Source organism: Dipodomys merriami, unplaced genomic scaffold (genome assembly GCF_024711535.1).
Source record: "Dipodomys merriami isolate MVZ:Mamm:240054 unplaced genomic scaffold, mDipMer1.0.p SCAF_328, whole genome shotgun sequence".
In the NCBI taxonomy this organism is placed as follows: Eukaryota; Metazoa; Chordata; class Mammalia; order Rodentia; family Heteromyidae; genus Dipodomys; species Dipodomys merriami.
The window spans coordinates 699,875-713,656 of NW_027204804.1; the positions used below are offsets into that span (position 1 = coordinate 699,875).

At 50.3% G+C, this 13,782-nt stretch overlaps 2 protein-coding genes across 3 annotated transcripts; one reads left to right on the plus strand and one right to left on the minus strand.

The window, feature by feature from the left end:
* Positions 1-583: 583 nt before the first annotated feature.
* Positions 584-5,554, minus strand: LOC138841740 (putative protein T-ENOL). Its single transcript, XM_070042597.1, has 6 exons — positions 5,401-5,554; positions 4,889-4,990; positions 4,430-4,580; positions 3,846-3,879; positions 3,640-3,697; positions 584-819 (listed from the first exon to the last, which is right to left on the minus strand). The coding sequence occupies exons 2-6, from the start codon at positions 4,967-4,969 to the stop codon at positions 799-801; spliced, it is 345 nt and encodes a 114-aa protein (XP_069898698.1). The 5' UTR covers positions 4,970-4,990; positions 5,401-5,554; the 3' UTR covers positions 584-798.
* Positions 5,555-5,952: 398 nt separating this feature from the next.
* LOC138841739 (CDP-diacylglycerol--inositol 3-phosphatidyltransferase) lies at positions 5,953-10,283 on the plus strand. Of its 2 annotated transcripts, XM_070042596.1 has the most exons (7): positions 5,953-6,127; positions 6,537-6,730; positions 6,834-6,968; positions 7,594-7,747; positions 8,333-8,414; positions 9,079-9,160; positions 9,315-10,283. In XM_070042596.1, the coding sequence occupies exons 2-7, from the start codon at positions 6,688-6,690 to the stop codon at positions 9,458-9,460; spliced, it is 642 nt and encodes a 213-aa protein (XP_069898697.1). In that variant the 5' UTR covers positions 5,953-6,127; positions 6,537-6,687; the 3' UTR covers positions 9,461-10,283. The 2 variants fall into 2 exon arrangements, with proteins under 2 accessions (XP_069898697.1, XP_069898696.1); XM_070042595.1 differs by lacking the exon at positions 5,953-6,127 and having other exon boundaries at positions 6,268-6,730.
* The last annotated feature ends 3,499 nt before the right edge of the window (positions 10,284-13,782 follow it).

Sequence of the window (13,782 nt, forward strand, 5' to 3'; positions counted from 1 at the left end):
CACTTCCCATTTCTTTCATGACTGTTTTCCCCAAAGTTCAGACCCCTTGGAAGAACTTTTGTAGCCATTCAAGTATACCATTCTCTCCCCAAACCCAAACCTTTTTTGGGGGGCAGTTAATTTCCTTTTCTCCTTTTGTTGCATTTCGGTGATTCATTGGAAATAAGAGTCTCACAGGCTTTCCTGCCTGGGGTGGGTGCAAACCATGATTCTTAAGAGCTTAGCCTCCTGAGTAGCTAGGATTACAGGCGGGAGCCACCGGCGCCTGGCTCATTCATGCTTTTAAAAGAAGGAAATTGGGACTGCAATGCAAAGTCCAGAGCTGATTGCTTGGACTTCTGGCTAGAAATGAGTGCTAGAAGTGAGTACCCATGGTGGCACTGATGCTGCTCCTCCAAGCAACATGGGCCTCACAGATGCCACAGACATGGCTGCCAGAGACCAGTTTGGCAGCCAACCACTGCTACCAGAGTGATCATAACTGCCCTCCGATAACCCACCCAGCATCGACTTCTCCTCCTCCCTCACCTCCACCCCAGAGACGCCACATGAGTGCAATCACTGGCGTGAGCTGCCAGGAAGATAGGGTCCCCAACTCTTTATTAAAACCCTTTTCCTAGTGCTGTCCTTGCTGGCAGAGGATGGAGAGTCCCGTGATGGTTCTAGAGCCATCTGTTGGCTTCAGGTGTGAGCAGGGATCCCCCTCAAAAGAAGTACGTAACAAGTTGCATGCTCCAGGAGGACAAAATGGGGGAAGGAGGGCAGAAGAGGCCGGAAGTAGGGTTCATCCCCCAGTGGTCAAGCTGCTGTGCGAGCTCCCTGAAAGAGAATATCACTTGAGCCACAGCTCCTCTTTGACGTTCTGTTTGTTTGTTTCTGATTAATTGGAGATAAAAGTCTCACAGAGTTTCTTGTCCAGGCTGGCTTTTAAGTTCGATCCTCAGATCTCAACCTCCTGTATAGCTAGACTTCCACGTGTGAGGCAACACAGTGCCCCACAATCTGTGACTTTTTTTTTTTGCTAATCCTGGGGCTTGAACTCAGGGCCTGGGCACTGTCCCTTGAGCTTCTTTTGCTCAGGGCTAGCACTCTACCACTTGAACCACAGCACCACTTCCAGCCTTTTCTGTTTATGTGGTACTGAGGCATCAAACCTTGGGCTTCATGCATGCTAAGTAAGCACTCTACCACTAAGCCACATTCTGAGCCATCTTTGACTTTTTAGACCTAAGATCCAGGTTATCTTGTTATCTTGCCATCCTTCCATTTTCTTTGTTTTTTTGTTTTTTTTGGGTCCGGTCGTGGGGCCTGAACTCTAGGCCTGGGCGCTGTCCCTCAGCTCTTCAGCTCAAGGCTAGCACTCTACCACTTGAGCCACAGCGCCACTTCCGGCTTTTTTCTTTTTGCTTATGGGGTGCTGAGGAATCGAACCCAGGGTCTCATGCATGCAAGGCAAGCGCTCTACCACTGAGCCACCTTCCCAGCCCCCATCCTTCCATTTTCCATCTACCATTCCCATCTATTCACCCCTCCAACCCATATTCAACTTCCATCTACAAACTATCTGTTACTCCTCATCCTCATCCATCTTTCAACTCCTCCATCCATCTGCTATACACCCACCCACTCTCTCTTCTCTCCAGTCATTACCTCCCCCTCCCCACAAAGGAACTCAACAGCAAAGATTCTATTTTGCTAACTGCTATACTCCAACTCCTAGGATGGGCATGACACACGTGTTCAGTGAATTTTTCAATTCACCCAGTTACTTCCTATTCCACCTTTTTACCCATTGCTCCACTTAACTCTTAACTTTTTTTTTCTTTTTGCTGTTACTGGATTTTGCTTTGCTGGCCCTCTCCCATTTAAGCTATGACTTTTTGCTGGTTATTTTGGAGATGGAATCTTATCGGTTTTCTGCTTGGATTGGCTTTTCTGCTTGGATTCCTGAATAGCTAGGATTACAGGTATGAGCCACTGTGCCAAACTTTTTTTTTTTTTGGGGGTCCGGTCGTGGGGCCTGAACTCTAGGCCTGGGCACTGTCCCTCAGCTCTTCAGCTCAAGGCTAGCGCTCTACCACTTGAGCCACAGCGCCACTTCCCGCTTTTTTCTTTTTGCTTATGTGGTGCTGAGGAATCGAACCCAGGGCCTCATGCATGCAAGGCAAGCGCTCTACCACTGAGCCACCTTCCCAGCCCTGTGCCAAGCTTTTTTCTGCTACTTCGAGCTCTTTCTAATACCAGCCCAGCTGGGAGAGCCCCGGTGTTCCAAAGGCCCTAGAGAGTCAGCTCCTTGAACTCATTCTCAGCTGCAAATATGAACCTCAGGTTCATACCTTAATAATAACAATAAAATTATATTTAAAAAAAGAATAAAACAGCCAGGTGCCGGTGGCTCATGCCTTGTAATCCTAGCTACTCAGGAGCCTGAGATCTGAGGATCGCAGTTCAAAACCAGCCCGAGCAGGAAAGTCCATGAGACTCTTATCGCCAATAAACCACCAGAAAACTGGAAGTGGCACTGTGGCTCAAGTGGTAGAGCGCTCGCCTTGAGCTGAAGAGCTGAGGGACAGTGTCCAGGCCCAGAGTTCAGGCCCCACAACCAGACCAAAAAAAAAAACAAACAGAATTTTTTTTTTGCTGATTAACCAGAGATAAGAACCTGACAGACTTTTCTACCTGGGTTGGCTTTGAACTGAAATTCTCAGATCTCAGTTTCCTGAATATTTTAAGATTATATGCGTGAGCCACCTGCAAACGTCTCCCATCTCTGTCTTTAATGATGCAGTCCCTACTGTATGGAATACCCCTATTAGCCCTTGGTTTGCTGGAAGATTCTTTCTTTGGGTGTCTCCTCCTTCAGGAAGTTCCATGATTCCTTTCCTTCCTGTCCCAGTTGAAGGTGGACTATAAACAACCTTCTTATTGTTCTCATTTCTATTATGGGCATTTACCCAACATTGTAAATAACCATTTACTTCTACACACTGAATTTCTGTTTTGTTTTTGTGCTGGTACTGGAGCTTGAACTGGGGTGCTATCCTTAGCTTTATCACTCAAAGCTGATGTTTAATACTTGAGCCACAGCTTTTTGCTGATTAACTGAAGATTTGAGTTTCCACTAAGGGACTTTCCTGCCTGGATGGGCTTTGAACCTTGATCCTCAGATCTCAGCCTCCTGAGTAGCTAAGATTACAGGTGTGAACCACCGGTGTCTAAACTGAATTCTTCGAGGGCTGAAACTATATCCTTCACCTCTTTCTTTTTGCTTTCTTTCTTTCTTTCTTTCTTTCTTTCTTTCTTTCCTTTCTTTCTTTCTTTCTTTTTCATTTTTTTTTTTCCATTGTGGGGCTTGAACTCTGGGCCTGAGTCTATTCCTCAGCTCTTCAGCTCAAGGCTAGGGCTCTACCACTTGAGCTACAGCACCATCTCCGGTTTTCTGGTGGTTTATTGGAGATAAGAGTTTCACAGACTTTTCTGCCCGGGCTGTCATTGAACCACGATCCGCAGATCTCAGCCTCCTGAGTAGCTAGGATTACAGGTGTGAGCCACTGGTGCTTGGCTCTATCCTCATTTCTGTATCCCAAGCTCCTAATACAGGCACTGGCTTGTCATACAAACTAAATGGCCTTTACACACCTTTTCACGAGGAGATGGCAGGAGATGTGACTTGTTTCTAGTACGGTTTTTGTCAGAACTGGAGATGGTAGAAAAGGAAGAAGGCTAAGAACTCTGAATTTCAGTTTCTAGGCAGAAGAGAATTTCATGGTTCAGAATTCTCCTGCCCTGTTGGATGTCATCGCCCTTTCTCCCTCATCTTTCTCCCAGGACAAAGCCTCACTCACCGGGTGTCTGTGCCTCGCGTATTGGTGAACAATGCTGGAAGAAGAGGCCTCAGTTAAAAAAAAAAAAAAATGATCCCCATGACCAGAAAGAGATGTGGCTAGGGCAGAAGCAATCAAGACAATTCCTGATCAGCAGTGACATGTAGGGACTAGGTTAGTGAGCAGAAGCATTGTGAGGAGGTCTGGCAATGCAGTAGGAGACCCAGGAATAGATTTCTGGATGATTAGCTATGTCTGGAAGAGAGAGGATCAGACACTGGGGGAGGGGTGTCTTAGTGGGGTTTTGTTGTTGTTGTTTTGTAGGTATGGGAGGGTGCGTGTGCACATATGCTGGTATTGGTCTGGGCACTGTCCTTTTTAGCTCTTTCACTCAAGGCTGGCACTCTACCACTTGAGCCACACCTTCACTTCTGGCTTTTCTGGTGGTTAATTGGAGTTTAAGAGTCTCACAGACTTTCCTGCCTGAGATGGCTTCGAATCACTTTCCCAAGATCTATGACAAAGGTGACAGGTGTGGGCTACCAGCTCATTGCCTGGGAAAGTGTTAAGATACAGTGGGACTGAAGGGGGGGGGGATCACCCACCGTGTCTGGAGATCTGAGTCCCTTGGTCTTTTGTTTGCTTTTCCTTGACAGGCGGCACCGGGTTCACACAGCCAGCAATACATAAGGCCTCATCAGTGAGTTCTGCGCTGATCCGGGTCAGGAATTCCTCAGAACGGGATACTGAAAGCTTCTGAGAAAGGAAAAGGCAGCGATCTCAGCCTGGGATCTCCCCTTTGCCTAGAAGCCTTGGGGTCTGGTCACTGTGGGACTGAGGAGTCTGGAATTGGAGAGTTGAATGTTGTGTCATGTAGGGCTAGGTTAGTGAGCAGGATCACTATGTGGAGGGCTGGCAGTGAGGTAGGAGACCCAGGAAAAGATTTCTGGGGGATCCTCTATGGCTAGGAGAGGATCAGGGATGCAGTGGTTGTGGGATTCAGGGCTTAGGGCCAAAATCTCTGTCTAGTAGCTGTCCAACTCATAAGGCCCCTCCATGCTCACCGGCCCTATACTCCGGGAGGCTGCAGCTTGAGATGGCCGGCTTTGCTTTTTCTCCTCATTCTTGATGGGAGTGGATGCCATCCCTCTGGGAACCGTGGAAGCCTTTATGAGATGGGAGAAATCAGCTCATTTCCCCCTGGGCCATTCCTCCAGCCATTCCCCAGAGCCCAGGATTAAGTGAAGGCCTTCAGCCAAAACACCCTCCATCCATGAAAACAAACAAACAGACTAGCCAGGCAGTGCTGAGTGCTACTGGCCTATAATCCTAGTCCTTGCTATCAGGAAGCTGAGATCTGCACACAGTGCTTGGAAGCTCTTGGAACGTAAGTCCATGAGACTCATCCCCAAACCACCCCCTAAAAAGTTTGAAATGGAGCTGTGGTTCAAGTGATGAGTGCTAGCCTTAAGCAAAAAAGAGCTCAGGCTCCAAGGCCGGAACACACACACACACACACACACACACACACACACACACACACAAGGAGTTGGGGGGGTGGACTGATGCCTTATACTTTTTGGGGGGCCAGGGGACTCCCCACAGTGACCTCCTCCCCTTGCCAAGATCCTTCCCAAGACTTTGGCAGCCAATCTGCTGCCCCGACCTGGAACACGGGTCGGGATCTTGGGCTACTAGGCAGGAAGGGGGGAGACAAGAGAGGTAGACGGGGGGGGGGGGGGGGGACCCTGATTTTGGGTCAGGGGAGGGGGGAGGGAGGGGGAAATCAGAACTGGGGATGGGGGGGGGGAGTTGAAGAGAGGGGTAACCAGGACGGCGGCGCTCCGATTACTATAAAAGCCTAATGTTTGCGAGGGGTTCTACCGCCCGGTTGCTAGGAGCTCAGAGGTTCTAGAATCAAAGCCGGGGCGCTTTCCGAGCATGCCCCGTGTGCTCCGCCCGCCTCCCCTGCCAGACCTGGCCTCCTCGGAGGCGGGGACCGCCAGCTGAGGACACCCAAGTGGGAGATGACGCAGGGTGGAGTCTGGGATCTAATCCTCCCGCCACTAGGGGCCCCCGAGGCCAGAAACAGCCCCGCCCCGAGCGCTCGGCGGACTCTCTAGCCGCCACTTCCCTGCCCGCCGGAGCAAACTCGGTCTGAGGCTTAGGGGGCGGGGAAAAGAAAATGCGGACTGTACCAAGTGGCCTCGCGTCTGGGGGAGGCGAAGACTCAGGAGGGGGGAACCTTCCCGCCTCAGCTTCGTCTCTACGACATTGTAACCTCCGAAACCATCAAATTAGAGGTTTTTATTGGCGTCTCCTTCTCCTTCGCTCCTCCCCTTTTCAGTTCTTTCCTTTGCCCGGCTCCAGGGTTGTTTGGTTCCCTCCCCTCCTCGCTGGATTTTTGGTACGAGCCGATGTAAAGGGGGCGGAGGCAGAGAAAGGAAAAGGAAGCCGGCAGGTCTTAAAGGAGCCGCAGGCTTTTTTTTTTTTTTTAAATCTCTAGGCTTCTTTTCTCCCTTCTCCACTTTTCCTTTTTCTTTTTTCTTTTCCACGAAGCGGGGCGAGGGAGTGGGTGCGCGGAAGCCGAGCCCCGCTGGTGCTGCAGGGATCGTTGCTAGGGGGCGAGGCGCTGTCCATCGCCAGGGCGGGGGGGCGAGCCCCTGGCGCCTCGCGCACCTCTGATCCGCCCATGCTCCGGCCCGCTGGCAGCTTTCACATCTGGAGCCGGACGAGGTCCGAGGGGTCCGGAGCGCCGCTGTCGTGGCCCATGCGCCGGGGTGGAGGGTGAGGCCGAGCAGGCGGGACTGGGAGCACATTAGCACCTCCAGAGCTGGCCCTGGGCCACAAGGGGACCACCGCGATGCCCGGAGAAAACATCTTCCTTTTCGTGCCTAACCTCATCGGTGAGTGCTTGCGTGCGCCCCCCAAGACCCCAGGGTGGGGGAGCCGCGGGCCTTGAGCAGGCTCCTCTGATCCCGTGCTGTTTCTCCTGATCTCTCAACCAAGGTTATGCTCGGATCGTCTTCGCCATCATTTCTTTCTACTTCATGCCCTGCTGCCCCCTCACGGCCTCCTCCTTCTATCTGCTCAGCGGGCTTCTGGACGCTTTCGATGGACACGCAGCTCGAGCCCTTAATCAAGGTGACGGCTACCTCCTACCGACCAGCCCTGAGACCCAACAACTCCCCTGTACCTCTTTCCACCCCAGAACCTCCGAGTCCTGACAGCTTCCGTCCTTCCCCCTCTCTGTCAAAAAGAAAGAAAGAGAAACACAGAATGGGCAGAGTTTGTAGCAGAAGGGATGCAAACCAAACTCTTGGGAATGCCCTGCTTGTGAGGGATGTGGATTAACTGAGTCTGGACAGGACCCTGGCCATGCCAAGAGGTCTCTCGGAAATAATCCCATTCAACAGGTGTTTTGCTAGGGCCTCCTGTGTCCTGAGCCCAGGCAGGACGGAGGTCACATTCCAGAAGGCAGATTGAGATGGGGGTGGGGAGGGAAGCCAGTGACTTCCAGAGAGTTGACAAAGCCATTAATCTGCTCTCCAGCTAAGACTTCTGAGACTTCTTTGTTAGGCTTACCTGGCTGGCCTGGCCTTGCCCTGGATTTGGTTCTGGAGTTTAGAACTGATCCCTCCCACTCCCTACTCCATGTCCTGGCCTTGCCCATCTGACAGCTGTGGGTAGATTGTGGACATTTTAACCGAGCACCAGAACAACACACCAAGTACTACTGGGTTCTTTTTTGTTTTTGTTCATTTCTTAGGAACCCGGTTTGGGGCCATGCTGGACATGTTGACAGACCGCTGTTCTACCATGTGTTTATTGGTCAACCTGGCTCTGCTGTACCCTCGAGCCACGCTTCTCTTCCAGCTCAGCATGAGCTTGGATGTGGCCAGTCATTGGCTGCATCTGCACAGGTCTGCTTTGTTTCTGTGGGCACCTACTGACCCATTAAATTGAAGTAACCGGTGGGAGGGGATCGTTCTGTTTTGTGGATGCATGACCGAGCTCTCTGAATCAGGTTCTGCCATATTTTTTAGAGTTGGCATTAGGAAATTTCCCAGGACATTTGGGGTTGTTTTGTTTTTCTTGATGTCAGTCTTGGGGCTTGAACTCAGCGCCTGGCGCTCTACCACTTGTGCTATAGCTCCACTTCTGGCTTTTTATGGAGGGCAAGATAATTGGATATAAGAGTCTCCTGGACTTTCCTGCCCTGGCTGGCTTTGAATTGTGGTTCTCAGATCTCAGCCTTCTGAATAGCTAGGATTGCAGGTGTGAGCCACCAGTGCCAATAGATGATGTAGAATTCCAAATGGGAGGCAGTGTGGGGGCGCTTCTGAATGGAGCATCGAATCCTGACTCTGCTCCCACCTAGGGAATTGTGTGGCTTTCAATTGCATCCCTGTTTTCCAGCTGTACCAGCCCATAGGACTCATGGTAGGGTTAGGGTGGAGTCTAGTAGCAACGCAAACTCATGCATCTTCCCCCATTTTCTCCCTAAGTTCTGTGGTCCGAGGCAGTGAGAGTCACAAGATGATTGACCTTTCTGGGAATCCGGTGCTTCGTATCTACTACACCTCCAGAGTAAGTGTTTCCTGCCCCTCCCCCTGCTCCAGAGTAAGTGTTTCCTGCCCTTCCCCATCTCACTCAGTGATGGAAGGTTCTGGGCTGCACCCTGGAACCAGGTCGGGAGGGCACAGTAGCAGAGGACAGAAAGGAGCAGCCTGTGGGCTGGTGCATGGTGGAATAAGGTATTGGTGCCTAAATGAATACTTGCTCAAAGGGCCCCTGCATACCCCAGGGGAGGAGCTATGGCTGGAGAGCAAAGGGAAAGAGAAGCCAGAAGGAACAAAGTGTGGATTTTTTTTTTTTTTTTTTTTTGCTGGTCCCTGGGCTTGAACTGAGAGCCTGGGCACTGTCCCTGAACCTCTTCATGCTCAAGGCTAGAACTCTACCCCTTAAGCCACAGTGTTCCTGATTTTTCTGAGTACTTTTTCCACAGATAAGACTCTCACAGCCTTTCCTGCCCAGGCTGGCTTTGAACCTTGATCCTCAAATCTCAGCCTCCTGAGTGGCTAGGGTAACAGGTGTGAGCCACTAGCTCATGGCCAGAGTGTGGATTTTAACCTGCTGCTAAGGACATTGTCCCCGCCCTCCCTCCCTCCCCCAGGGGTACAGGCCTTGTTGGGGTGTAGATGTGGGGTGGTGCTGGTCCCTGCTTTTCCCTTAAACAGCTTTATGTGTGCAGCCTGCCCTCTTCACCCTGTGTGCTGGGAATGAACTCTTCTACTGTCTCCTCTACCTGTTCAGTTTCTCCGAGGGACCCTTAGGTAAGAGGAGAGAGGGGCTTAGGCTGGAAGGGGGGAGGAGGTCCCCACCCTGCCTGGGGAGACAAAGGTGTTTGTTTCTGAGCCTTGATTCCATGTTCCCATTCTTTCTCTCTCCCTGATGCTGGCCCCCCTCTCTCCCTCACCCCCCCCCCAGTCGGCTCCGTGGGCCTTTTCCGGTTGGGTCTCTGGATCACGGCCCCCATCGCCTTTCTCAAGTCAGTCATCAGTGTGATCCACCTCATCACAGCTGCCCGCAACATGGCTGCCCTGGATGCAGCAGATCGTGCCAAGAAGAAGTGACCCCCCCTACCCCCACCCCGAACCTCCAGTTCCTACCTGCCCACCTGCCTGGGCATCTCACTGGGCCACACGGCTCCCCCCTCCCCTTTCTAGGAGGTCCCAGTCTCACGTCTTCCTAATGTGTTCTTCAACCTGCTGGGATGGGGGTCAGCCTCTCTTTGGTGGTGTCACTTCTCTGTAACCCTGAGTGCTGGGCTCATGCCTACAACCCCAGAGACCTAAGCTACAGATCAAGGAAGGAAACTCAGCAGGTCTCACACGAACAACTGAAGCTCCGAGAGGCCTGTCTGCCATCCGATCGCCACACGCCCTGCCAGCTCAGCCTTGGGGTCTGGCCTGGCCCAGGATTTTAGGGATACTTGCATGAAGAAAGATGGTGTAGAGCTAACTTGGCCACAGAGAGAAAGCCTGGGGTCTATGTCCAGGAAAAGAGTCAGGGCCATCTAAATCCATTCCTGCAGCAATCTTCTGTCCAGCTCTGGAAGCCCCCATAATAAAGGTGGGAGCTTTTATTCTTCTGAGTTGGTTTCCTTTGGGGCATTCTTGGGTTGAGAGGGACTTGGGGAACAACTGACAAATCTACCCAGATGCTTTTCTCCCAGTCTGCTGTTGGGCTCCTGCCTGTTCTTCCGTAGTGGCCTCAAAGAGAAGGCCCTTCCTGCCTCCCAAGCTCATGTCACATCCTCTCTTCCCACCTGCTTTATGTCCCTGGCTGGCTACTACCCCAAGGAGAATGTAAACTTCATGCTCCTTTCTCCATGGCTAGAATGAAAGACCAACCTGGCATATAGTAGCTGCTCAATAAATCTTCCTGAAACGATCAGTTGGTTTCTCAGAGTGTGGTCCTTGTGATGTAGTTAGCCATGAGTAAGGGACTACTAAATGCAAAGGTAAATCTAACATGGAGGATTAGAGCATAGGTATTCTTTTTTTGTCAGCCATGGTGCCTGAACTCTGGGCCTGGGTGCTGTCCCTCAGCTCTTTAGCTCAAAGCTAGCACTCTACCACTTGAGCCACGGTGCCACTTCTGGCTTTTTCTGTTTATGTGGTGCTGAGGAATTGAACCCAGGGCCTTATGCATGCAAGGCAAGCGCTCTACCACTGAGCCAACCTCCCAGCCCACATCATAGGTATTCTGAGAAAAGAAAGCATTGTAATTAATTTACAGATTATCATGCCATGTGGGAAATAAAGTAAAAAAAAAAAAAAGTCACAAGATTTTGTTGTTGTTATTGTTGGTTGTGGGGCTTGAACTCTGGGCCTGGGTGCTGTCCCTGAGCTCTTCAGCACAAGGCGAGTGCTCTACCACTTGAGCCGCAGCATTACTTCTGGTTTTCTGGTGGTTTATTGGAGATGAGTCTCACAGATGGGCTAGGAAGGTGGCTTAGTGGTAGAGTGCTTGCCTAGCATGCATGAAGCCCTGGGTTTGATTCCTCAGTACCACATAAACAAAAAAAAGTCAGAAGTGGTGCTATGGCTCAAGTATTGAGCAAAAGAAGCTCAGGTACAGTGCCCAGGCCTTGAGTTCAATTCACAGGACTGGCAAAAAAAAAAAAAAAAGTCTCACAGATGTTCCTGCCTGGGCTGGCTTTGAACCGTGATCCTCAGATCTCAGCCTTCTGAGTAGCTAGGATGACAGGTATAAGCCACTGGTGCCAGGCTTCACAAGATTTTTTTTTATTTTTAAGTATTCTACTCCCACATAAGAATCAGTGATTTATGTCGTTCCAGCCCAAGGCAGATCAACTTAATACTTCCTAGAAGGATCTTTAGCTCAGCCTATACTGGTCAGTAAAACCTTGCTCTAGAGGTCAAATGTAATTCAGTAAACCCCTACTTTCAGGATCATGATTGTGCCCCGTAGGCCAGTGGGGAAGGGCATAAGGCTTCTGAGCTGTTCTCTTCTGCAGTCATTTTGGCAGCCATCTTGGAATCCAGCAAAGACTGGCCCGGCTGCCAGGCATAGACAATTCTTTAACAAGGTCCCACTTGAGCATTCCTGAGACAATGGAGTTTTAGATCGCCTGCCTGTTACTTGTTCTGTTCTGTGCTTCCCTGCCCTAAATTCTCCCTATTTAATGGAAGGTCAGTCTTTGTACCTTGGAAGACAGGCTGAAGTGCTGTCTTTCCCTGTGATACAGGTGCGCCACAAGGTCTTTTTATCTTCCATATTTCTGGTCTAATAAACTATCATCATTTACACTGTCTTGGAGTCTTGCCTGGATTCTTCTCATGCCAGACACAAGGGCTGAGGTTGCTGAGATGGAGTGTTTCTAAAAATGCAGGGCGGGGTGGGACGGGGAGGCGGGGTGGGACGGGAAGGGGGGGGGAGATGCTTGATTGTGCGCCAATACTGTCCATCCTGAGACTTGAACACAGGGCCTAGGCACTGTCCCTGAGTTTCTTTTGCTCCAGGATAGTGCTCAACCACTTCAACTACAGATCCACTTGCAGCTGTTTGGGTGTTAATTGGAGATAAGAGTCTCATGGACTTTCCTACCTGGGCTGGCTTGGCACCAATGATCCTCAGATCTCAGCCTCTTGAGTAGCTAGGACTCCAGGCGTGAGTCACTGATGACTGGTTTACTTGCCTAGTTTTAACTTCTAAGTCTGGCTTTTTGTATGTTTGTTGAAAATAGTTCTTTCTCTGTCTCCTTATCTATCCTGTCTCAATCCCACACTTATTTTCAGAAGCCCTTGGAGGATGGACATTGAATCTTTTTTTTTTTTTTTGCCGGTCATGGGGCCTGAACTCTGGGCCTGGGCGCTGTCCCTCAGCTCTTCAGCTCAAGGCTAGCGCTCTACCACTGGAGCCACAGCGCCACTTCCAGCTTTTTCTGTTTATGTGATGCTGAGGAATCGAACCCAGGGCCTCATGCTTGCAAGGCAAGCGCTCTACCGCTAAGCTACCTTCCCAGCCCTGGATGTTGAATCTTTATGTGGAGATTTGTGTTTGAGGAAGATATGGATGCCACACAAAGATGAGTTGTATTGTAGAGGTGCTGGGCTCTCCCTGCCAGCAGGGAGGTGGCAGGCTGTGTGATGATGCTGTCCCGCCAGCTGGGTCCTCCAGCACTTGGCACAGCCCCCCGGGGCAGGAAGTCCTCTGTGCTCCTGGCTTCCATAGACCAGACTGGCGCCTGGGCTCTTTAGCTCTATTTATAGTGACATCAGTAGTCTCTTTATGAGTCCTGTGATATATATGTGATTTTAAAAAGAAGAAGAGCCGGGTGCCAGTGGCTCACGCCAGTCATCCTAGCTACTCAGGAGGCTGAGATCTGAGGATCAAGGTTCAAAGCCAGCCCAGGCAGGAACATCTGTGAGACTCTTCTCTCCAAAGAACTTCTAGAACACAGGAAGTGGTGCTGTGGCTCAAGTGGTAGAGTGCTAGCCTTGAGCTGAAGAGCTGAGGGACAGCGCCCAGGCCCAGAGTTCAGGCCCCACGACCAAAAAAAATAAAAATAAAATAAATTCAAAGCCAATGAAGAAAGGAAGGTTCATGACACTCATCTCTAATTAACTAGCAAAAAGCTGGAAGTGGAACTGTGGCTCAAGTGGTAGAGTAAAAAAGCTCAGAAATCATGCTCAGGACCTGAGTTCATGCCCTAAGACTGGCACTAAAAAATAATAAGGCTGGCCACCAGTGACTCACACCTGTAATCCTAGCTACTCAGAAGGCTGAGATCTGAGGGTTATGGTTTGAAGCCATCCTGGACGGGAAAGTCTGTAAGACTCATCTCCATTAAAATACTCGGAAAAAGCTGGCAGGAGAGCTGTGGCTCAAGTCGTAGAGTGCTTGCCTTGAGCAAAAAGAAGCTTAGGAACAGTGCGTAGTCTGAATTCAAACCCCAGAACTGGCAAAAAAATAAAATAAAATAAAAGAAGATTGTATTAGTAACTTGGCCTATTATCACTGAGGTAGACCTCCCTCCCTCATCTGCCCCCACCTTTATGCAAATAATCTGGACTAATTTCCCTTGTCCACTAATGCATCTTCCAATCCTGTGAATTATGTGTAGTAGTCAGGCTAGGTGGTGGTAACAACTCCCCCCATGTCTCCCTTGCTTTATGCCGCAAACATTTCTTTCTCAGTCCTATTATGTGTCTTTTGTGGGTCAGTTGGGGTTCTGTTTCAGGCCATATTATTATTTCTGGGACCCGGGCTGATTGCTTAGTCTCTGTGAGAAAACATAGCTGGTCATCTCCCAGAAAGGGAGAGAAGTCAGGCACTAGTGGCTCACACCTGTAATCCTAGCTACTCAGGAGGCTGAGATCTGAGGATCTGGATTCAAAGCCAGCTCAGGGGAGCAAAGTCCATGAGA